This window comes from Lipophrys pholis (assembly GCF_963383615.2).
Source record: "Lipophrys pholis genome assembly, chromosome: 18".
Classification (NCBI taxonomy): Eukaryota; Metazoa; Chordata; class Actinopteri; order Blenniiformes; family Blenniidae; genus Lipophrys; species Lipophrys pholis.
In genome coordinates this window covers 8,048,753-8,074,315 of record NC_137646.1, presented here as the reverse complement: position 1 = coordinate 8,074,315, position 25,563 = coordinate 8,048,753, and the positions used below count along the sequence as shown (strand labels likewise).

The following is a 25,563-nucleotide window of genomic DNA, read 5'->3' as shown; positions in this document are numbered from 1 at the left end:
ATTGGACTGTAGTTTCCCTCCCTGGGTCAGAGGCTTTTGCTCTGAGGGCGTCTAAAATTTAACTTTCACTGAAAACCAAAAGACACGGCAGGATTAGAACAGCAGCGGCACCAGATATTTTTATTGGGGTGGGGCCCGACCTTTCAGTGACGGTGCTGGGGAATTTAGGGTTCTCTAGTTTATTTTCTACTGTAACACTGACAATATGCGCGCACCGCACCGCGCACGTAACAGTTGAGCACATACAGTAAAAGCTCAGCTATTTAAAACAATAATATGCGACACAATACGCAAGATATTTAGCCAAAGTTAAAAGATGAAAGGTTTACAAGCCTGCCACTTAAACACACCACTAAATATAAACTTTAACACAAGGGTGTCCAGCCTCGGTCCTCCAGAGCCCCTGTCCTGCAGGGTTTAGCTCCTCCCAGTTGCAACACACCTGACTGCAATCAGGGGCTCGTTATTGGGCGTTTTCTCAACCTTGGTGATGACATCTTCATTAGATTAGATTAGATTCAGGTATGCTGAAGCTGGGAGAACTAAAACATGCAGGACAGGGACCCTCTGGGACGAGGTTGGGCACCCCTGCTTTTACACCAGAATGTCACTGATGGAGCCTCAACAGCAGCAGGAAGCAAAACACACTGCGACACTAACTCCTGCTGCCAGTCACCAAAACCTCCAGTGAAAGAAAAACATTTGGTTTAATGGATCTAATGACATATTAATAAACACTGCATGGAGAGAACCAGGAGTCACAGTTTGGATCTCAAACACCAAATAGGCAATAATCATCACTCACCATGAGACGTCACGATAAAACGATATGTTGGCTGTTGTGGTGTAGAGCGACAGCATCAATGATTTTGTCACTGTTTGTCCAAAAAGGTTTTGATTAGGGAAGTTATAAATTCAAAGGTTAATGCATGCGCTGCAGTGATTGGCTGAATCAGATTACACTGCTTTTTCCTTTAAACTAAATGCATAAATACATATTTTATGGGTGTATTTATTAATTAACCAGGCAACAAATTATAATCCTCACATGTAAAAAACTCTAAATAAACCACTTTAAATAAAATCACATTTGCAGCAGCACACCCAAGCACCCCCCCCCCCCCCCCCCCCCCTTCACCTGGCGCCGCCTATGGATTATAAACAGACCTGAAAACGTCCTGATTCTTTTATTTTGAAGGCTCCTTCTTTTGTGTGATCATGCATAAACAACATTATTTGGACTTCATCATCCTGTCATTGTCAATGTTAGAAGCCTTTAATGATTGAATTGTCAATGAAACTTGGATTTAAACATTGAAGTCAACATTAAAACAATTATTATTGATTATTCCGATAACTTTAAACTACATCAGCTGTGATTCCCCTCAAAAATCAATAAAACAGGCATCTTCTGAGAAGTGTAATGGACAACGTGGCAACTGCATTGCAGTTTACAGGAAGTAAAAAGACTGAGGACTTCATGTGAAGTCCAGACTTACTAAATGAAGAAGTTTATTTTTCATTTCAGAATCTGGATTAAAGCTTTGATTGGTTGTGTCGATCACAGTTATTAAGTGCTGTGGGTAATTTAAAAAAAAAAAACCTCCCTGGACAAAGGAAAACAATTACTTGTACAATTCAGAATAAAACAGGAAAAAAGTGTAGCTAATTCAACAGAAATCTAAAGACACAGTGAACAAAAGATGATCAGTACTCATTTAATTTAATGGTTGTCTTTTCAATATTGTGAAAAGAGGCTTACCGGATTGAATTTGGGGAAAGGATTCTCTTCGTGTTTTTGGCAGAAAAAAAGTCGAACCTTTTAAATGTCAGACCTCTGCTCTGCCCAGCACGTTCACTAAACCGTCTGAGTCAGAGGCCAGAAACCTCTTTCATGGCTAAAAGAGATGTTTATCTGGAGCTGCAAAATATATTTAACTTTTTTAAAAAAAAGGAAGAGAAAATCTTATACAAGATGACAATTTCTTATTTTAAACAGAATTTGAGTTTTTGGTGCATTGATGAAATTTTCAAATTCTAATTAAAAATGTATAATTGTAAAGTATTTTAGCACTTTTTCTGATGTAGCCATCACAGTCTTTTAGTTCTTTTGGTTTTCAGGATCTTTCACTGTGGCGATTTATTTCTGTTTTGGTAGGAGTCTCAGATGAAGTAATTTACTACTGTTGGGAGTGTCAGTTAAACATAACGGCAACATTTAAGATTTCTTATTGAAACATGATTTAGTGCTACAGAGGAGCTGCGTTTTGGAGACCCCTGGGCTAACGATTGAGACAATAATAAAAACAAAGCGATAGTCTTTTATTCTGAAGTCTGTGATTCAAGCCAGGAAAGCTGAGCTGAGGTGAAAATGTGAGGTGGACTGAAACGTGTCACAGCTTCTGAACCCTTGAATATGGAGGGCAATATAGAGGGATATAGAGGCAATATAGAGGGCAGCAATTTCAGTCTCATTTTCTCATTTGCCACTTCATTAAATTTTAATTGAAGTTCTATAAAGAAAAGCTGAAATTTTAAAAGATCTCAGAGCAATTGGTCTCACCTTCTTTAAATACATTTTAGGTTGTAAAAACACAGGTAAACCTCTTTTGGCCTGCAGACTCCGGTTCTTCTATTTCTTAGAGAACGCATAAATGGATGTAGGATCCAGGATCATAGTGAATCAACCTTTAAATGCTGAGGCTGATTAAATTCTTGCACTTGTGAGACTAAAGCTCTTTTTTGTTGTATTGTGGACTCATTGCTTCTCAGTTTTGGTTTGCCTTAACACTCCTATGACGGGCTGAACCGCTCACAAGCTTTGCTCGGTTTTTATTGATTGTTGCGGTTATTGTTCAGATGCCCCGGGTGGGGCAGGTGGTGGTATCTGATCAATTGTTCCTCTGGTGCCTCCATAAGAATGATGATTATTCGCTGTGTAAAGCTGTAAATGAAATATGATGTATTGATTGAATGTGTTTCTCCTCTCAGGATCACTGCTTCTACCAGGGCCATGTGAGAGGACATCCAGACTCCTGGATTGCTCTCAGCACATGTTCAGGAGTCAGGTACAGCTCCTTCAACACTTTAAATAAAACCACACAATCACTTCCAACGCATAATAACACAAGTATATGCTGAGTTTTCATGAAGAACAAACTGCCCTTCTGTCATTTCTCATTACTCATTTAAACAGTTACATTTTTCCTCCCGCCACCTTAAGCCACAAGGAGGCTTTACATATTGCACCACAATTTGACATGTGATTGGTCACTATTGATATAGTGACCAATCACTATAGCTGGAAGCTAAATGTATATATACATATTGTACATACATACATATACATACGTATTGTGTGTGTGTGTGTATATATATATATATATATATATATGGTACAATATGTAAAGCCTCCCTGTGGCTTAAGGTGGCGGGGGGAAAATCAGACTTTTGTTTGTGTAGCGCTGTCAACTGATCGCCATCTGGTGGTGAGTTGGTTCAGGTGGCGGGGAAGACTGCGGGTCAGCCCCGGCAGGCCCAAACACATAGTGAGGGTATGCTTGGAAAGGCGAGCCGAGGACTCCGTCCAAAATGATTTCAATTCCCAGAGGAGGTTTGCGACATGGAGTCCTAGTGGACCCTGTTCAAGACCTCCATTGAGGAAGCGGCTATGCTCAGCTGTGGCTGGAAGCTCATTGGTGCCTGTCTTAGTGGCAACCCAAGGTTGGCTGGGGGACACATTTTGGGCCTGGTTGGCTCTGGACTCAGCAGACAGGTATCAGCGCACTCTTTATTGCTCCCTGGTGTCGCTCTGCTGCGACTCCAGCGTCTCCCTGTACCCTCATGGGTACACTGCAGGTATTGGCCCGGTAAGGTCCCATGTTTCCGGTGGTGAGTCCAGTGTTGTAGATGGAAATGCAGGACTTCAGAGCGTCACAGATGTCTTTATTCATCCACGGCTTCTGATTGGGAAACTCCCTGATAGTTCTTTTAGGTAGAGTTGCCCACTAGTTTCTCAATAAATCACACTGACCAGAGCTGCACCGGATCATATCCCAGTCCGCCTTCTCCAAGGCGTAGGGCAGCCTCTGATTGGTCAGTCTACCATGACACCTCATTCACCGCAGGAGCCGATTGCTTCAGCTGCCGTTCGTACCTGGGCAGGAGGATGGAGACGTGGTCAGACTGGATCTTTCCTGCATAGCGTCTCTGAAGGGAGAAAAACAGCTGGTGAAGTTCCGGCGTCACCTTCCTCAGGTTGGCATTGTTAAAATCCCCGGCCACAATGAAGGCTGCTTAGTTGAGGTTTAGCCTGGTAGCTGAAGATAGCTTGGCTAATCCGGCATCCGTGATCGCCTGCGGGTGAATATAGTCGTGCTGAGAATAACAGTTACATTCTCGAGGAGATAGGAAGGCTGACTTTCAACGGTTAAAAGCACCAGGCTGGGCGAGCAGAACTGGGAAAGAAACAACTCTGCACCGGTCGTTGTTGATCATGAGACAAACGCCTCCTCCTCTAGACACTCAGAACTCAGCTGTTCTGATCATACGGTGAACTGTGAGGAACCGGTTGGTCTGTGTGGTCCGGGATCGTGGGGTCAGCCACGTCTCTTTGAAGCAGATGATGTTACAGTCTCTTGTGTCCCGTCTGCACCTTATCCTGGCTCTGAGTTGTCCAGAGACTGGACGTTAGCGAGCAGGATGCTAGGTAATGGTGGCTGGTTGCCTCAGTCTGTTCCTCATGCCAGCTCGTCTCCCCCGGGGGCTCTTACTCTGCTCTGTTCTTTTGTTGGTGGAAGTTCCTCGCAGTATTTGCTTTTCTTGTCTAATTAGACACACACTTAGTGCTGTAGTAATCTGTGATAATGGACTGAACATGTTACGGTCCGTGTGGGGTTTGGTGGACTCAATGGATGCCAGAAACTGCCAAGGAACGGAGAGCTCCTTTTTTTAAACAAACCAAAACTAAAAGTCCAAAAAACTCAAAAATCCTGCAGTCAGGGGAGCAAAGGTCCAAGGCACAGGGGAGCTGCAGCTCGAGGGGGAAGACCACAAAAACATGGAAGCTACAACACAAGAGGGCAGGAACACAGGAGGGCAGGAACACAGGAGGGCAGGAACAGGAACACAGGAGGGCAGGAACACAGGAGGGCAGGAACAGGAACACAGGAGGGCAGGAACAGGAACACAGGAGGGCAGGAACAGGAACACAAGAGGGCAGGAACACAAGAGGGCAGGAACACAAGAGGGCAGGAACACAAGAGGGCAGGAACAGGAACACAAGAGGGCAGGAACAGGAACACAAGAGCTCTCTCATAGAAACACAGACGAACCCACAACCCGAGCACACAAGGCAAGTTCCTTATATACTAAAAGCTCCAGGTGCAGCTCATCACACTCAGGCACAGGTGAGAGACATCAGGGCGGGGAACAGCAATCAGACATGAGGGGAAACCAAGGAGCCGGAAACAAGAGACAGAGTGAGACATGCACAAAGACACCAGAACCAACATGAAGCATGTGTCTGACACTGTTTAAAAGAGGTTGGAGGACATGTTTCTGTCAGTCCTACATACGCTGAACATGTAACACTGTTTGTATGACTCTGCTTCCTGTTGATGGTCCTTTATTTTCCTGGAGCTGAACTGAAGGGAGTCAGATCATCAAATGAGCAAAGTGAAAAGACAAAATAATCCCCAACAGAATCAGCTGACAGTGCCACATGCAGTCCCCAGAGAAATCGCTCTAGATTAATGGTCCGTTGTAATGAGGATTTTTGCACAGTGTTTCTACTGACACTAACACTTAGATATAGAAGAGCTAAGAGACTCTTAATACATAACAGGCTTTAATCTTTGGAAAATGGAAACTATCAAACAGCTCCAAGAACTTGGAACTTTATTTTAAAACTGGAATTTTTGTTTTAACTTTCTGACACATGAAACAAAGAAACTTGTTTTGCATGTATGAGTTTTGATTTCTGTCGTCATTGCAACATTTAGTGCAATGGTTCACAGTTTGTCTTTTAAGAAAACCCATAAAAAAACACATTTAGCCTTGAATTTTATTTGAATGATTTTTCCACGAAACATCAAGCTGTTGAAATTACCTCATCACAGCACCAAACCAACCGTGGAAATCGTTTTATTCATTTTGTCTGGCAGTCTCTTTATTTTGCTCTGTTTCTGTCCTTGTTCAGACAGAAAGGAACTCTACGTGTCACAGAAGACATAACACAAGAAGTGTTTTCATACGTCAGGGGCCTCATGTACAAACGGTGCGTACGCACCAAGACCTGGCGTACGTTCTTTTTCATAGCAAAGTTCCGACGTATCAAGAGTGAAATGAAGATGGAAACATTCGGTGCTTCACGCCAACTTCACGGCTGGTGAACGCAAGTTTCTACGACACTTCGTGGTGATGCTGCAAATAAAGAATTGTGATATGCTGGTGATAAACTGGTCAACATAAAAGCACAATCTGTAGCAAGAGGTTGTTTTTTTTTTCTCATGTAATCGGAGCTATCAGCTGCACACACATTGCTATAAAAAGCACCATCACTTGGTGAATTTGTAAATGTCCACAGGAAACGTCTTCATTCGATCAATCTACAGATCATATGTGATGCACAAATGCAACTAACCAAAATTGTGTTGAGGGGTGGCCTCTCGGTGAGTTCATTTATTTGTTTAATTGTCTTAATATTAATTCGAATTGTAAAAAAATCCTACCACTGCAGACTGTCAAGTCTGCTCATCACTTTACTGATGGGAAGTGCAGGGGGATCTTTCTTGTCCCAGATAGACCAGCAACGCCCCCCACAAGCAAAACAATTAATAGATTAGTACCCATGGTGAGAAGCATTCTGTTTCTCTGAACTTCTTTTCCCCCCGTCTTACTCATTGTTTTGTTTTGATTTTCTGATCGTGCAGTGAGGGGAATCTCAGGTCCGGGGCGTTGTAATGTGACTTGCATATTTAAATAGGAAGTAGACTTGAAGGAGTCAGTTAATCCAACCTGTGCGTTCAACACAGATTCTTACGCCTGGAGTTTTTTGTGCGTACAATGTTTTCTGGATTTGACTGTACGCCATTTTTCATTAGGAAATCCACGCAGGTCTTTGTAAATGAGGCCTCGGGTGTTTCAGAAATAATGTGGAACAGATGTCAAATGCCTGTATCATATATAATATCACGTTTAAATCTAAATGAACTATGTTTTTGTGTTTTGCACATAATGCTGTTCTTTCCTTCATCATTTTACCTTCATTCCTTTTCAACTGTTTGTGTTTTCCCGTGTCCTTTCAGGGGTCTGATATCCTTAAATTCCAGTGACACCTTCTACCTGGAGCCGGTTGAAGGTGTGGATCCTCTCCATCACTCTCTGATGAATGCAGAGGAACTGTCACTCAAAGGAGGAACCTGTGGTCACGATCATTACAGCACACAGACCAACCACTTCTCCACCTTGCTCGCATCCCTTCACTCCAGGGTCAGTCTCTGTTTATTAATAAAGGGTTGATAACATAGGCCCCCGGCGAGCTCAGTTGGTAGAGCATGAGACTCGTAATCTCAAGGTAGAGGGTTCATGTCCCACGCCGGGCGCCACCTTCCCGTGGGCTCACCACCTGCAGGAAGGTTCTTAATGGGTGCGATGTGATCTGGGTGACAGTGCTCAGACTGTCACCCCCGTGACCCAGAAACAGATAAGCAGGAGACGATGGATGGATGGATGGGTTGATAACCTGCTCATTCCTCAATCTCTTCCAAGCAATGAGCATTTCAGTTAATGACAATCAGAAGACATGAACTAAAAAACATGGTAAAAACATTGAAATTGTTGTTGGATTTGTAAAACATCTGTGTAAATTAAACATGAGAATTCTGCTTTGAACATCCTATAGATTGATAGAAACTCTCGTTTGTTTTTCTTCTTGGCTTCAGGAAATCTCCTCTTACTCATGGTGCACGAACTTGTTGTCTTTCACTTTCCCCACTAATTTTCTTTTACATAATTGGGTTGATTGCTTTTATTTTTTTACTTTTGTTACTTTGAAAAGTCAGAGTTTAACCCTAAAATTCCCTCCACAAGATCTACAGCAGAGCAGTTTTCTACCTTTGAGTATTTAATGAGTGGCCTATAAAGGGTTAACTATTTATACTCTGGACATTTAGTACTTTAAAAATACTACTGTGGCATTTTTAGGTTTGCCGTTTCAAAGATGACTAACTACTCACTGAGTACACAAAGACAAATGATAAAACACAAGATTAACAATAATTGACCTACAAGTTTCACATTCACTTCGAGCTGTGGGAAAATTGTTTTAAATATCACTTTTTGTTTTTTTAAAAACTGTTTTTTTATGCCTCACTTCACCTACCCTGAGGGGGCTGTTAACTCATTCAAGCCTTGTATTCTTGTAGTTTTCATAGCACTTGTATCCGTCCTGTGATAATTACTTTCCAAAAGCGTTTCCTCTTGAAAGTGCTGCTGAATACTGGACGCTGCTGGAGGGCGTCTCTGGCATTTTGAGTCTCTAAAAAGAGTTTTCAAGTGATTAGTTTGTGGCCCAAAGACAAATATCCACCCAGCCTCTGAACCAAAAACTTCACTCCTTCAGTCATAAACAGATTTTCAGTTTCAATAAACCGTCAATGAATTTGCCTAAAAAGACTAAGGTAACTGTTGTGACAATACCTGGATTCTGGATTGATTGCCAGTTAAAGAATTATTGTGCGGTCACAAATTTTCACACTGAGAATGGCACAGTTTTTTTTACAGTTTGTGTACTAATGACGCTCTACTATCTGTTCTACTACTTCTACTATTTGAATACTCTCATAAACAAACTTAGTGTCTAATCACTGCACTTATGGCATCTCGAGAACCAAAGTGCAATTTTCTTGATGCAAAACTTTAACTAACAGTGCAACATACATGTCAGTTAAACTGAATCACGGCAATATAACATCAAACTATTTGATCGGTGGAAAGCATACATTTTAATTTCCCCATTCCCCCCAAAGGCCATGAAAAGACACGTCAGTGTCTGTCGACAGGTCCGGCCTGTTGCCTGGTCTACACACCCGTCCTGCCCTGGGCGAAACCGTCCCAGTATCTCTGCTGAAGAGTGTGTTGGGGTCATGACCTCCACATGGCTGGAAGGGGTCTCGGGTGGCAGCAGCTATACACTCTGCACTGTCATGTGATGCCTGTGGTGTCTCGGGTCGTCTGCAGCGACAGGTCAGGCCGGAGATGGCCTCGGTTCCATCGCAGCACAGCTCCTTGTGGTGTGTTGAAGTATGACCTTGGAGTGACACATTCCTTCAACAGCTGGTGTCCCCCAGGCTCTTTGCTGGTCCAACTTAGTAAAGACCGTATCACCGGGTCAAAATGCTGGAAGAGGTCTGGCTCTGTGATGGCGGTTGTAATAGAACTTGGTAGGGAGGTCGGTCCGTCAGTCAGCTGGTCGGTTGGTAGGTAGGTACTTTATTGAGCACCATGCGAATATTCACAGATTCGGCAGCATCAACACGGAACACATCATTCAATGGAATTGAACCAAAACAATTAAAAGATATTATATACAATAGGAAGGTGTGCAAATAGTACCTGCTGTCTTGGATGCATGGTGGTCCCACCAGGGACACGGTTTTTAGCTGTAGGTTGTTGAACTCAGCTTTTACTTTTTCCTCCCTTGGAGGAGTTAATTAGCCGCATGGCATGAGGAAGGATGGCTTTCCTCAGTCTGTCAGTGGAGCAGGACAGCGACCCGTCACTGAAGCTGATCCTTTTCCTGGAGAAGAACGTCCAGCCCTGTGCTTTCCTGCATAGAGTATCTGTGTTGGCAGTCCAGTCCAGTCTGTCATCCAACTATACTCCCTCTTTATGGGGACTTTATGGTTGTGGCCTCGGTCTCCTGAAGTCCACCATCATTTCTTTGGTCTCTTGGTGGTGTTGAGGCACAGGCGGGTGGAGTCGCACTATATGACAAAGTCCACCATCAGTTCCACACTCCTCTTCCCGGCCACCACCTATAGATCCCACCATCGCAGCGGCGGCAAATTTTGCCTGCGCATCGAGAGCTAACAGATCAAGAATCAAGATGAATGTGGGTGATTATTTAGTGGAATGCAAGTTTAAAACTCTTACTTTAGAAGATATACTTGAGGTAAATTGAGTTGTGTACACACTTTACTGTGGCATTCAGTGGTGTTGAGCTCTGCTGTCACTACACCCGAAATAAAACATTGACCCAATAACTATCTATATGTAGAAACGCCACTGGCCAGATTAAATGTTTAATTTTTCAAAATGTTATCACACTAAACAACAGTGATGTACTGTTAAAACTGTTAGAAAAAAACCTTGGTACATGTTTAGGACTCAGTACTAAAGATTCATGCAGTTAGACAAGAAACAACAAATCTTCAAGGCATATTCCACCTTCACTCCATGTAGTTAAAAGTATAAATCTGTGTTTTCGTCCAATCAGGGGCGACTGGTTCATGATTCACGAGTGGGGCTTGAAGCCCGAAGTTCCACGAGCGACGTCATTTAGAAGCTCAGAGCTGATTGGCAGGTGCTGATTGAGGCGGAGCTTCACAGAACCGCAGCGAGTCGTCACAGATGCCAATTTGTTAGCAGCTAAAGCTAATAAACAGTTAAAAGTCTAAATAAATTAGGTCGATTATTTACTGGAGTACGAGTCCAACGGTAGAATTTCCATCTTTCAAACAGTAGGACCCGGTTCGGTTCCCAACATTGACTTTTTTTTTTTTTAATTGACTTTTTCTCCAGTGCTCAACCTTTTCACGGAATGAGCCCCTTTATGGCCGTCATAATGTTTTGGCTAAAAAGTTTATCAATCTGTTGGAAATGTATTGTTTTTTTCTATTTCAGTCTAAACTCCACACGCAGACAAACATGTTAAGAAAAACACGGCTGTATATGTGAGAATTCGAAATGTTGTAGTTGCTGTAGTGGCTCAGTCCAGGCCACTAGTTGGGGCTGTAATTTGTTTCTTTATTTTGGGGGGTGAAAAACCAGACAGATCAGGTGGAGATGTGATGTAAAGCTGTCAGCTCCTTTTCTCCCCGACTTTCTTCATGGTATTGGTGCCATTAGTATCTATATGGAAGAAATGTGTCTCTGCAGGTAATGGTGACGTAAATGGTAGGAAATATTAACTTTGTTGAAGAAGAGCTGTTAAATTCTAAATTCTGCAGCACAAATCCTCTGAATCCTCTGCTGTTATTGTTCATATACTCACATGTGCAGAAAAACTACAACAAGACTAACTGAAGAGCTCATGTGAAGTAGTACATCATGTCATTTAGGAAATATTGCAGCTATGGCTCGTTCACTGTATCTTGTCTCATTACGTCTTCTGACATTCATTTAAAGCTGAGCCACTAGTCTGTGGTTTATATTTCTGCTTATCTTGCTGTCAACCAGTCTCACTCCATATTGTGTCATACCTCCTGGAACAGGAGACCCTGCGAGCGGAGGGTTCTTCAGACACAGAGACATGGAGCCGGTTTACCATCTTTATTGGAGAATAACACCAAACCAAAAACACCTTCTACTACTCCGGCTGCCTCTTTCAGGCAGAGCCCAGCTCCCCTCTCCGGGTCTTTCCTGGTGCCTCTGCAGGCCACCAGCGTCTTCCTCCAGCTCCTTCCTCCCGTGTGTCTGTGAGCTCTGCAGCATGCTCTTCTGCTGCGTCTCTCTCCGCCTGTCACAGTTGTCTTCTCCGGCTTCTCCCCGACATCAAACTTCCTTCCGGTTCATTGTTAATAATGTGCGTAGCAACGCCATAGCAACCACACAACAAACCAGGTTTGTTGAGAAAGCTGAAAGATTGTAGGTCGAAATGAAAAAGTACAGATCGTATGCATAAACAGAGTAGATACTATTAAAACAAATTACAGTTGTCGCGAGAAAAGCTATCAATACACAAAACAATGGCAAATTCCACCGAAAACAGAAGGGATGTATTGTTTGTATGTTGGGAGTAACTCGACAGTCATGTGACCTGAAGTCTGCAGAAAAGAACGGGCAAATGAAAACGTTTTCGAGCTGTGGACTCAGTTTGCAGTGAGACCGGCTTGTATTTGTCATGACAGGTGACCTGAGAGCCGTTTGTCGTCTGAAACATTGACATATTGTTCAAATTGAGCCTCGCAAAGGAAGTTTTTTCATGGGTCAAATATCAACGTATCAGATGCAGCTTGTTCAGGAACACTGGCTGACTTTCTTTGTGTTCTCAGGTTAAAAGGAGTAACCTTGGTACCACCAAGTACTTGGAGCTGTACATTGTAGCTGACAACACGCTGGTGAGACGTCCACATCTGTTCCTTCTTCAGCACATTGTCCACTCAGCCTCTAACTGAGTTATAAATACCTTAAACAATTATCTCCTAGAAGGAGAAGCAGCTTGATCGGACATTTCTGTCTCGGCCTGTTGAACACCTGTGTGTGTATAGATCACAATGATATGTCACACTAAATAATACTACTAATTAAAGGAAGGCCACTCTTGGCTCTCCATGATACATTTACACCATAATGACATAGCATGTTGAAAAGCAGGTTAAGTCATGATGATAGACGATGGATATCTTGTTGAGTTCTGGTGTTTTCTGCTTTACTACTTGTGGCTTATTTTCAATCACCTGCAGTTTAAACGGCAGAATCGGGACTATGAAAAGACCAAGACACGGATAATGGAGATTGCCAATTATGTGGATAAGGTAAGGCTGATAGTCTCACGGTGCCGCGAGTGAATCTGCGGGAGAAAAAAACACCTCAGTTTACCCTGCTGATACAGTTTCCTGCACTTCTCTCCCTTCTCCATCTGTTCTACAGCTGTTGTTGTAATTTTGTATTTGTATTGTAGAAAATAACCCCCGCTCTATGATGGAGAACTAAATCAAAGCTGTCTTTTGGGAGAGATTTGGACAGAATTGCCTTGTTTGACCAGGTGCTCACGTGTGTGCGTGTGTGTGTGTGTGCGTGCGTGTACAGTTCTACAGGGCTCTGAACATCCGCGTGCCTCTGATCGGTCTGGAGGTGTGGACAGACAGGGATCAGTGTATAATCAGCGAGGAGCCAAACGCCACTCTCTGGTCCTTCCTTCAGTGGAGACAGAAGCTGAAATCCCGCAAGAAACACGACAATGCTCAGCTGCTCACGTAAGAAACGCCCGATCACACTGAGCTGCTCCCTGATTTTCATTTATTACTGAGGTCCACATGGGTTCAACCATAACTACAACAACTTTTCCGAAAAGAGGACAAGAATATCGTCCCCCTAAAGGAGTTGAAAACAATCCTGATGAAGATCTTAACGTCTCTTTTCTCTCTGTCTGAGGCAGGAAAGCGCCTAATGTGGAATTATCCCTAATTCCCTAAAGTGGGATTAAAGAGAATGACTCATTAAATGAGTGATCAATAGTTGCTATTGAAAAGTCTCATCGAGTCCTGTTTGACTGGAGAAAAGATTTGTCAAGCGGTCAATAAGTCAGAACTACTAGTTGATTATTATCACACCAAACTAGTCTGGTTTTCTGTCGTGCAGTGAAACAGTGAGGCTTCCTGCATTACGAAGCTGTTGTAGAGGAAACGAGCTCAGAGAGAGAAAACAGTTTTTTTCTTCCTGTGTATTTTTCAGTACACACACTGACAGTCTGAAGTACTCAGGCCTTCTCTTTAAAAGCTGCAGGGTGTGATGTGAAGAGACAAAGTAAACAAGCACAGAGAGGAAGCTGCAGCTGCTGCAACTCACACATCATCATGTCAAATCCTTCCTGAACTCTCACTGTAAATTCACCATGAAACTCAGTTTGCACAGCAGAACTCTGCCCGATAAGACCGACAGCATCTGTTCTACACACCGATCACACTCTTATCTGGGATTACCAGTGCAAACACAAACATTTAGATACACTCGCAGCGCTATAGTCCTATTTTCACATGTACTGAAGCACCAGAATAAACATACATACAGGTATACACAGTATTAACTTTGTACTTGCAGTATATACAGTACGCTTTCAAACTGCTTGGTAAAATGTTCCATGAATGGACTCAGATTGTTGCAATAGTAAATGAATATATGTATTAAAATTGTCCTTCGTAAATAGGATATTTTTTAATCCGTTCATGTTACATGATAAACATGATTTCCCAACAGGGATTCAGATGAAGAAACTCTCTGAAGTCTTGAGGTGAAGTGGAACACAGACCTTCACCATCTCACCTGAAGCCATTTGAGACGAATTAAGCTGCCGTTTGAAGGAAACCAACATAAATTCACGTGTGTCCTTCAAATTTTCACCGGGTTCAGATTTTTGCTCATAAACCCAGATGTGTCCCACTTTCTCTCCTTCAGATAAAATGTAGAAAGAACAATGGTAAACCCTTGAATGAGGGCCCAACTACCCCTTCCTGATTAGTCTTGACGGCGAGCTTCACCTGAGGAAACGAATATGAACATGTGACCCACAGTACCCGTTACAAATTACAGCTCGGCTGAGTTTGGAGTCATTCTGGATGTTATGATGTGGGTTGTTGCTTTAGTTAATGGGATGGCTGATTACCATGCTCCCCACACACCTGCTCCCTCCTGAGGAGGCTCTGCTCGGCTCTAATGACACACACACACACACACCACCGCTTCACGTTCTGTTAGTCGGTAATTTCACAAATTGTTAAACTGTGATTTTATTGAGGTAGAAATTTCCCTCAAGGCTTCTCCTATCAGCCTCAGTAGTTGTGAACACGCACACGCACTCACACACAGAGCTGTTCCACTCTTGAGCTGTGTGAGTAAATGAACTTCTCTTATTTGATGTCTTGAACATTACAGCAGTCTAAAATAACTTTTCACTCTCACAGTCACCGTTTCACACATTCACTCATCCACTGGGAGCAATTTGGGCTTCAGCGTGTGTTTAAGAACCGTTTATTGGACGGAGATGGAGGATCGAACCACCGACTGTGGGCAAGAAGACGATCTGCTCAGCCACACAGTCGGGATGACCGTTTTGTTTTGTTTTGTTTTGATTGATCAGACCTGACATGAGTGTGTGTGTGTGTGTGTGTGTGTGTGTGTGTGTGTGTGTGTGTGTGTGTGTGTGTGTGTGTGTGTGTGTGTGTGTGTGTGTGTGTGTGTGTGTGTGTGTGTGTGTGTGTGTGTGTGTGTGTGTGTGTGAGACAGGGGTGTAGTTTTCAAGGGGACGACCATCGGCATGGCGCCGCTGGAAGGGATGTGCAGCCTGGAGAACTCTGGGGGCATCAACGTGGTACGTTATAGAACCTTTGTTCTATTTCTGGTTTCTTTTCCTTTCCAGGCTCCATCACTTATTTCTGAAAGCCTCTTATTTCCACCACGTGACCTTTGGGCAGTCCCCAAGATGTTTTTCTTTAGAATGAAGATTTAATGAAACGATTCAGCTGAAGGTCAGTAAGGGTGAAGAAACGGCTCCTGATGGATTTATCATTCTTCCTGATGAGCTGCAAATGTAGAAACTGTTTGTGCGACTCTGAAAGTGTCCATCAATGTTTCAAGGCCGCGAATATTCATCAACAGAGTTATACAGCTGCTTTTTTTTTTTTTTTTTACCCTAACATAAAATACTAGAATTAACTGAGCTGAGCTGAGCTGAGCTCAGGGCTGCAGAACAACAACAAAATAAACAGGGAAAACAGTTTCCCTCTGAAAATAAACACAAATATATTGTTCTGGTTTCTAGCTGCTGCCGACACAGTTTGATAAACATCTAAGGAGCTCATTGTGGAGCCCAAAACCAGTGATGCTGTCATATTAACACATTAATTAGTAACACGTTACTCTTATATGACCACTTTTTTCAGTAACAAGTAATCTAACGTGTTACTGTTTCCAAACCAGTAATCAGATTAAAGTTACTTATCCAAGTCACAGCGTCCCGCAGGACGAGTTTCTTGTCTGTAAAGCCGCTTTATTATTCAACAGAACCGGGCCGCTCCTCCATTCTCCTCCAAACTGACACACACACACACACACACATACACATACACGTATGCAGTCTCTGCTCGCTCACCTGACCCGCCCCCTTCTCCACTCTCAGCCAATCACAGGCCAACCCGCTCTAACGATGTTATGTTCAGGTGACATTAAAGAATCGGAACTAACCAACATCATGATATCACTGCAATCAGCCCCCCCCCCCCACCCCCCCCCTTTTTCAGTCAATCAATCAATCAATCAATCAATCAATCAATGAAAGGCTTTATTTGTCCCCAGGGGGCAATTAAAAGGTCACATAGAGCAGGCAGTGCAAATAAATAAATAGATAAATAAAGCAACAACAGACTACAACTACATCTTCGGGTGAATAAATACCAGTAATTTTGTTTTCCTATTAAATAAATAAATACCAGTAATTTTGTTTTCCTAATAAATAAATACCAGTAATAGTAAAAATGTGATAATAAAACCATAGAGTCAGATATAAATACAAGAAAGAATGAAGGTCAGAGGTTAAATATGTATCAGCAGGAGGCCAGGCAGGGATCAGAACTGAGCTTTTGATCAAACCGGTTGGCATTATCATGTTGAGACCGTGGGGGGTGTTGTTGGCAGCTGCTGAAAGTAACTAAAAAGTTACTTGTAAGCTAACTTAGTTACTTTTAAAAACAAGAAAACAGTAAAGTAACTAACTTACTTTTGAAAAGAGTAAGTAGTAATCAGAAAGCAGATTACTTTATTAAGGTAACTGTAGCAACATTGACCAAAGCGAGCTGAAACAGGAGGTAACTGGTTTAAATCAAAATGCGAACACAGAACTCCCCCACTTCTTTAATCCTTTATGTGGTTCTAGAATCAAAATAGCCAAAGACTGACTTGAGATTATTTGTGATTTATTTAAATAGACAAATGCAACAGTCCGTATGAAATACATCAAAGGTGGCTACAACTTTCCGATCTGCTCCCCTCTTTATTTTCTGACATGAAATCTGGCATAGACAGAAGCAAACTAGAGCTACACTCGGTAGAGCGCGGACCGTCGCCAATGCCACGTTTCTTTGTGGAACTGAGTTAGCATCAAGAGCATGATAGCTGTTAGCTCATATCGATGCTAACTAGCCTGTCAGACAGTAACATCACTGTGTAAAACGCTGAGCAGGGAGCGTCTCCATAGCAACAGACACTGAGCTCCTTTGATCTCCTCCATCGGGTGCCTCTCCCATCCACTTTATATGGAACTTCTTTTCACCGTTTTTTGAGGATTTCTTCGAAAATGAGAAGCCGTTAACGTCCCAAAATCTAATCGATTGAATCATCCATGAAAATATCATGCAATTTGGGTGAGAAGTTGCTAAAAGACACAGTATATTTATACATACATACATACATACATACATACATACATACATACATACATACATACATACATACAAACATACATACATACATACATACATACATACATACATACATACATACATACATACATACATACATACATACATACATACCATTAAATCAATGTAAGCAGACGAAAACATAACCTTCTCGGCCAATTTTGTTGGTTGCCCAACTTTCGTTGGTGAAGGTAAAAAGAAATAAAGTGTGTGCGTGTGTGTGTGTGTGTGTGTGTGTGTGTGTGTGTGTGTGTGTGTGTGTGTGTGTGTGTGTGTGTGTGTGTGTGTGTGTGTGTGTGTGTGTGTGTGTGTGTGTGTGTGTGTGTGTGTGTGTGTGTGTGTCTCTATCTCCTGGTTTGGTCTAACTCAACATTCTCACATTTTCTCTCAACAGTTTTTGCATCTCAGCATTTTTAGCTCACAGAAATAATACATCTATATCTGGTTATACCCTTCAATCCCCCTTTTGATATGATTTTATCAGTTCACTCTGAAAAGTGTGAGTATATGAAGAGGTTAGGTAAATTGCACCTGTTGTCAATCCTTAATGACGTAGTACTGCCCTCCTTCGGTACATTCCGATTTCAAACGGGGCTTTTAACCAATCTCTTGTAAATAAATACTTGTAGTGACTATGTGTTCTTTGTATTTATAAGCAACAAGTTTTCTTTATTGCACATAGTTTGTGTAAAAAAGATTAAACATTAAAATAATCACATAAACATCCATCTGACTGTGAGCTTGTCTCTCAGTATGCGGAATCATCAGTAAGACTTAGTCCCAAAGTACTTTTAAAGCAACATACCTAACCTCACCTGTCTAACCTCCAGGGTAAATACGTGTATGTCACCAGACTATATATGGTTGTGTGGTTTCAGTAGCAAGGCAAGTGTGTTATTGCAATAGGGAGGGGAGTGATCTTCATCAGAAGATCACTCCCCTGAATTGCTGCAATTCAGCAATTTTAGCTCACAGCAACAATAAGTCTATGTATGGTTATACCCTTCACAGTCCTACTGTCAGGAGTGCTGCTGTTTGAATGTATAAACCTTGCTGTGATCTTTACATTATCAGTGGAATTCCATTTATAAGTGAAATCCATTTTCCGTTTAAGAAAACAACAATGATGGTCACATGTAGATCTCTGGATCCAATTTATCAACTTATTCATTCTCAGGTTTGTGGAAATTAAAGCTGCAAGCAGCGATGAAAGGGCCGTCACACTCCCACGCATGTTGGAACGTGGTTCAGGGGAGGTGTGTGCTGGACAGAGTGCGATGGAAAGTGGGCTACAATTAGATCAGATCAGTTCAAGTGTCAAAAATGTCAAACTCCTGATACCACAAGGTGGCGCACTGACTCTGGACATTAGCGTGTGGATGTGATCAGGGCAGGACTGTGATGAAACAAGTTTCAGGCAGATTGCAGCATGGAGAACAGAGTTACACATCACTTCCTGTTTCATGGCGACGCCTCGGACTTCCTCTCGGCCTGACACAATGTCTTTGTAAAGTGTGTGTATTTTATCTGCTCTTTCTTTACGGCTTTATTTTGTCACTCACCTGTCTGGTCTGCGCCTCTTCACGCTCGTCCTTCCTGTCACCTCTTCTGTGTGCGTTCACCTGCGTTTGGCTCTTATTCCCGTTCCTCTTGTCTCTCTGCCAGATCGTCTGTTGAGTCCTGTCATTCCCCAGTGTTTCCCCCACCTTAGTTTAACTGTGATTTTTGATCTTCTGCCTGCTTCTCGGACTCTTTTGGATTTATATCTGGACACCTCTGCTTCTGTGAGAACTTTAATAAGCTCTGATAAAACCTGAATGGTTGTGCTGAGTCTGCTGCTGGGTTCACTGTAACAGTGATAAAGTTCACCTTCAATCTTGAACTACTTCCAACAATGTTTTCTCGTGGAAACTGTGTTTTGTTTATTTTACACAACCTACAGTGCAAAACTTTTTTTTAAATGTTTCCAGCCGAAAACAGAAAAGCTAAACTGTTTCCAGCAGCTCGTTCTTATGGGAGGAGATTGGGAGATTCAGAAACTAATGGGGATTTTTAATGTTCGGTTATACATCTGCTGGGTTTCTGTATTATTATGAAGCTTTTTAACATTAAGGTGAAAAAGCGCAGTATTAGTATTAGTAGTGTCTTTATAACAAAGAAGGTAAAATCCTCATGAGGAGAAAATAGCCAGATGTTCTCTACATATCTTAACAGAAGGTTTGTTAGAAAGTGACCTTGCTTTCAAGTATTAAAGACTCTTAACAGTCATTTCATTCAGCTCACAGGAAAACCCAGTTTCTATGTGAAATATCTGTGAGAACTTTGAATTGGCTCGCCCGTCGATCCTCCGTGGTGATGAAGGGGAATGATTCCTTCTTTTTGACGTGCGTCCCCAGGACCACTCGGAGCTGTCGATCGGCGCCGCAGCCACCATGGCTCACGAGATCGGGCACAACCTTGGCATGAGCCACGACCACGACGGCTGCTGTGTGGAGGCCACGGCGGAGCAGGGGGGCTGCGTGATGGCTGCTGCCACTGGGTGAACCTCCAATACCAGCACACCCTTCTGCACACAACACCCCCCCCCCCCGAAGAACTGCTTCTCATAGTGTGGCTGCCTGATGCACTGACAGTAGCAGAACTTATTATTTACTCTTGAGATATTTAAGAGGAATTCCATCGTAATTTGCCTCCTAAAGATTCAGAGAAAACCAAAGGAAACACTCATCTGTCTAGAGAATAATGTGTACATTCAGATAGTAATTTGTATATCGAATCATGTTTATTTTATTTATTATTTTTTGGGGTTAAAATCTTCAAACGATTATAAAAAGTGTCAGATATTAAGACTGTAGTTATTATTCTATTTAAACAGATGAATGCCTACATTTTTTGTTTCATACAAACTAAATTCTAATAATCAAAGAAATGACTGAATTTACCGCTGACAAATGCAGTAAATTGACCGTTTTTGCAGTTTTTCCATTACCCAGCTCATTTTGTATTTTACAAATGATGCATTTTCCCATTCACTTCTACATCTATTATCCGTGTCCAGGCACCCATTTCCCCGAGTCTTCAGCCGCTGCAGCAAACGTGACCTGGACAGCTACTTCCAGAAGGGAGGGGGCATGTGCCTCTTCAACATGCCCAACATGAAAGACCTGGTCGGGGGCAAAAAGTGTGGCAATGGTTTTGTGGAGGACGGAGAAGAGTGCGACTGTGGAGAACCTGATGTGAGGACAGATATTATTTCATATCTGTTTAAATTACTGCGCGAAGCTCGAATCTGTTCCTCCATTTTGTTGCGGCACATTTTGGCCTGACGCTGCCACCACCGTGCTTCAATCCATCGCCATTGTTCCTGAAGAGCTGCTGGCAGATTTCAGTCGGTCTCATCAAACAGGGACATGGTTCAGTGTGTCGTTAGGGTGATGAAGAGACTGGAGCTCCTCAACAATCCTGCACACCATGGTGTTGTGATGGATCTTTTACATTTACACATTTACTGAGGGAAATCTGAGCTTGGAGAAGTAATCTGGCAGGAACTTTTCTAAAAACCAATTCTCTTCGACACTGCTTACGTTTTGTCTGCAGTTGTTGTGTCCTGTCACTCACAGAGAGGAATGTGAATCTTTACTGAAACATTCAACCCGGAGCTTCTTGAAGCCGTCAGAGTTTGGAACAAAAATTCAACAAATGATTTAGAAGTTTTAAAAGTTACTCTACCAGAGTCCACACGGGCAGAATCAACATTTAGGAGCCACTATTCGTAGTCGATGTACGTCTCTAATACGTCTCTAATACGTTGTCAATACCTTTCAAACACGTATTTTCAACATTTCAATTTTGGGTTTGTTGACGTCTTACCATCATGGAAACTCCCAAACTTTCCTGAAGCGTTATACGCACACGAGATCCAGTCAAGTACAGGCAATCGCACAAGATTTCGATTGGCAGTGGGAAAACAATTAATGGTAACATTTAAGAATATTCTCATTGCTTGAAGACTCTTTCTTTGAGAAAGTCGGACTTCTTTTTCGGGCTGAATCGGTCAAAAGTTGATATTTTCGCTTCAGCTGCTGCAATGCCATCGTTAGTATCCCACGGACCCATAAAACAGGTTTCCCAAGATGACGTCATTTAGGAAACATAATGGCTATAAATGCTGGTTTGTTTGCAAACATATCAGCTTTAGTGTGATTGGTTTAGGGAACTGCGGCTTGGAAATTTGTGGAAAGAGTGGCAATGGTCTTGTTTTCCTGTACTGGTTTATTCTCTGTGCAGAATGGGAAGTAGATTTCAAAGATTTTCTCTGGTAGAGTAACTCTAAATGTGTAGAAACTCACTGCTGCCCAGCAGAGCTTTGGTTCTGAGACCTGCCAGGTCACAACAATGTAAAAGCTTAAAGAGTACACCTTCTACTCAGCAGTGCGGCAATCCTTGATTAAAGACACCTCGGACGCACAGATTCACCTCATTACTATCAGTGACCTTTGACCTGTCACTATGACAGTCACTAATAGAACAATCACCCCTCCTATCAGACATGGGGATTTAACACGTCACTGCTCAAGGATCCAGACTTCTTCACATTCTTTAAAAAACAATGGACAATCTTTTTTAGAAACAAATGACCTGCCTGGTGTCTCTCCCTGTGTCCTCTGTGAGGCGCTAGAGTCTTCATGAGAGGCAAAATCATTTCTTACTCCTCATACAAGACCAAAAAGGACAAAATAAAGGCGAAAGAGATGGAGATGGCTCATGCCGCCTCCCAGGACGACTGCTTATTGATTGAGTTCAGAAAACTCTGACAGATACTCCGCTGAATTTTACAAAGGATTATGGTCTTTACTCTCAACAATTTATTTTTAGAATAATTGAGGAGATTAAAGAATCTTCAACTCTCCCCCAACATATAAACTATGCAAATATCAGTCTTCTTCTAAAACCGGATAAAGATCCCACACTACCATCAGACTATCGGCCTATATCACTAATCAATGTAGATCTTAAAACAATCAGTAAAGTATTGGCAAGCAGTGTTCCATGGACTTCGCCGCTGGCCCAGTGTGTTGCTCAATTCAAAAAGCTGGACTCTGAGTATCCTCTGTCGTAGATCAGCTGAAAGTCTGGAGCGGAGCAAAGTCTTCCTCGATCCCTTCATCTTGATCTGAATCACGTGACCAAATCCCAGCGCTGCACCTTTAATCCTGACGAAATGTTCCAGTCTCTGTTGGATGTTCTGATCAATAGTATCAAATCACTGAGCCCAGAACAGAGACCAGAACAGGACCAGAACAAAGACCAGAACAGAGACCAGAGCAAAGACCAGAACAAAGACCAGAACAGGACCAGAACAGAGACCAGAACAGGACCAGAACAAAGACCAGAACAGGACTAGAACAAAGACCAGAACAGAGACCAGAACAAAGACTAGAACAGAGACCAGAACAGAGACCAGAACAAAGACTAGAACAGGACCAGAACAAAGACCAGAACAGGACGAGAAAAAAGACCAGAACAGGACTAGAACAAAGACCAGAACCAGGACCAGAACAGAGACCAGAACAGAGACCAGAACAGTGACCAGAACAGTGACCAGAACAAAGACCAGAACAGGACTAGAACAAAGACCAGAACAGAGACCAGAACAAAGACTAGAACAGAGACCAGAACAAAGACTAGAACAAAGACCAGAACAGGACGAGAAAAAAGACCAGAACAAAGACCAGAACAGGACTAGAACAAAGACCAGAACCAGGACCAGAACAGACACCAGAACAGGACCAGAACAAAGACCAGAACAGAGACCAGAACAGTGACCAGAACAAAGACCAGAACAGAGACCAGAACAAAGACCAGAACAAAGACTAGAACAGGACCAGAACAAAGACCAGAACAGGACCAGAACAGGACCAGAACAAAGACCAGAACAGAGACCAGTCCTTTGCCTGAGGCCATGAGAAGACCATTAGGAATTCTGACCAGAGCGTCTCTGCTATGATGAATCTAAAACCGACTGGAAAGACTCAAGTTGGTTGTTTGTACATAAATGGTCATATAGCGACTTGCCAAAACATAATTTTAGAAATAAAAACAAGTTTGGATATTGGCCAGTAACTTGGATCAAAGATGACTTTTTAATAAGAGGTTTAACGACCTTAAACTTACAGAGCCTGTTACTAAAGATAAGTTCATCTGATCTCGTATTAATTTACTAATCTGGTGGAAAATGTCTTTAAACAGTGTAGTAGGGACTGAGTCTGGTTTCATGGGTATTATTCACTAATAATCTCCTCTGGACCTCACAGCCTGTTTCTAATGCGTTTTACTACTAATAAAAACCAAACCCAACAAGGAAACAAAACCTGGCCATAAAAATACTTTCCAAGTTTTAATTAACAATCCATTCACATTTCCAGGGACATATATTTCATTGTATAAATACTTGCTGGGACATTTCCCATTTGATGTTGAATTTAGGTGAAGGTGAAATTTACTGCATGAACCTGATTTTGATTTGTCTTTGCTGATGTTCACAGGAGTGCACCAATGACTGCTGCAACGCCAACAACTGCACCCTGAAGGCGGAGGCGCAGTGTGCTCATGGAGTTTGCTGCGAGGGCTGCAGAGTAAGACACACAATGTGCTTTCAGAGGACCGGAGCTCAGGTCCATCGCTCAACATGTCACAGTGTCACATTCAAACCAGCTGCAGCTCTGCTCTCGTCTCACTCTGGAGCTCATTGTCATGTAAAAAACTCCAAAGCCAAATTCCACAGAGATTTAGGGTCAGTTAAACAGGTTGTCCGTTCAGAGAACTTTGGTGCCTGGAGCCACAGGAACCGTCACTTTTTCAAATCAGTTCCCAAGGTGGAACTTTTCTTTAATCCCCCCCACACACAGAGAGACGAACAGAAAAGAGCTTTTCCTGCTTTTATTCCTTCTGCTCATCACAGCGTCTTTTAAAGATGAAAGTTTCCTCCTCAACATGACGTCTTCTCTGCCGCTCGTTATTATATTTGTGGACAGTTTGTGGACTCACGAATAAGTAATGTATTTCATGGCAATAGTCAAGTGCTGGCTCCTTTATACAATCCCAGTTCTTAAATTTACAACCAAATTGTTTGCGGTTGTCAAAAACTATACATTAGGCCCTGTACGCACGAGAACGCAGCTTCATGTAACCGGATATTTTCTTTGTCCGATCGTCTACACGGCGCCACGTTGCAGGAAACCGGTGTTTTTGAAAACGGGATCCAGAGTGGGGAGATTTTAAAACGCTGCCTCAGCTTTGAGGTGTGGATGGGCGAGACGCACATTAGCCGAAAATGAAGACGCCATCGCTCCACCTTTACACCTGATACGCTCACAAACGTCTCCGTGACGTCTGTCGCCAACACGCTCCACATCGTGGTGCGGAAGCTACTCGTCTAATGTCACTTTAATGACTGACATGTTGGATTTCTCCAATACGAGGATTTTTTCATGCTCCTTGTCTTCTTCTCTGGTTCTGGTGTATTTTTGTGCCGCTGGGCCACAGCGCCACATAAAGGCCTGGCGTATGTACTGCATCGTTTTCAGGCATGTTCATAGTGACACGTGGAGTCAGAACACAAGTATTCAGATGAGGATTTTGCTTTGGTATTATTTGAGTTCCCCTTGTAATGCTCTGATGGTAAATGTATCATGAAGGCTGATTTGATTCAAACATGTTAAAAACAAGAAGCAACTTTAAGCAGCAAACATTTTCAGATAAATCACATTAAACGTTGAAAATGAGTCTATGAGCATGAACGTCTCCCAGGGTTTTACACACGCTTGAGTCTCCATGTCCATGTTTACCGACATTCTAACTGGATTGTGTTATTTAGTTCAGCTTCCACATGCAGCATATCAAGTTTAAAACCTCTGGAGATCAGTCATTTTACATCTTTCTGAAATTGTTCAAACGCTCCTGCTGACCTTCACTTCTGAGAAACACTGAAATGCTTGGTTTTATTTAGTCATATTATTCCCCTGTTACAAATAACATAATTAATTATATAATTACTGAGTTAATTATGTTTCCAGCCTTTTGTTTGTCCAGTCCTAATCTTTTGAGAAGTCTTGATGACATTTAATTATTCTAATGTTTTTCATGACGG

General features: G+C 42.4%; 1 protein-coding gene across 1 annotated transcript in view; it reads left to right on the top strand.

The window, feature by feature from the left end:
• adam19a (ADAM metallopeptidase domain 19a) overlaps positions 1–25,563 on the top strand; it is a 122,323-nt gene that overhangs the window by 72,889 nt on the left and 23,871 nt on the right. Inside the window, exons 5-13 of the mRNA XM_080485975.1 lie at positions 2,992–3,068; positions 7,308–7,491; positions 12,276–12,341; positions 12,687–12,758; positions 13,033–13,199; positions 15,226–15,310; positions 19,811–19,953; positions 20,473–20,650; positions 23,960–24,049. Coding sequence (XP_080342101.1) covers positions 2,992–3,068; positions 7,308–7,491; positions 12,276–12,341; positions 12,687–12,758; positions 13,033–13,199; positions 15,226–15,310; positions 19,811–19,953; positions 20,473–20,650; positions 23,960–24,049 — 1,062 coding nt within the window. The remainder of the gene's footprint in view (positions 1–2,991; positions 3,069–7,307; positions 7,492–12,275; positions 12,342–12,686; positions 12,759–13,032; positions 13,200–15,225; positions 15,311–19,810; positions 19,954–20,472; positions 20,651–23,959; positions 24,050–25,563) is intronic.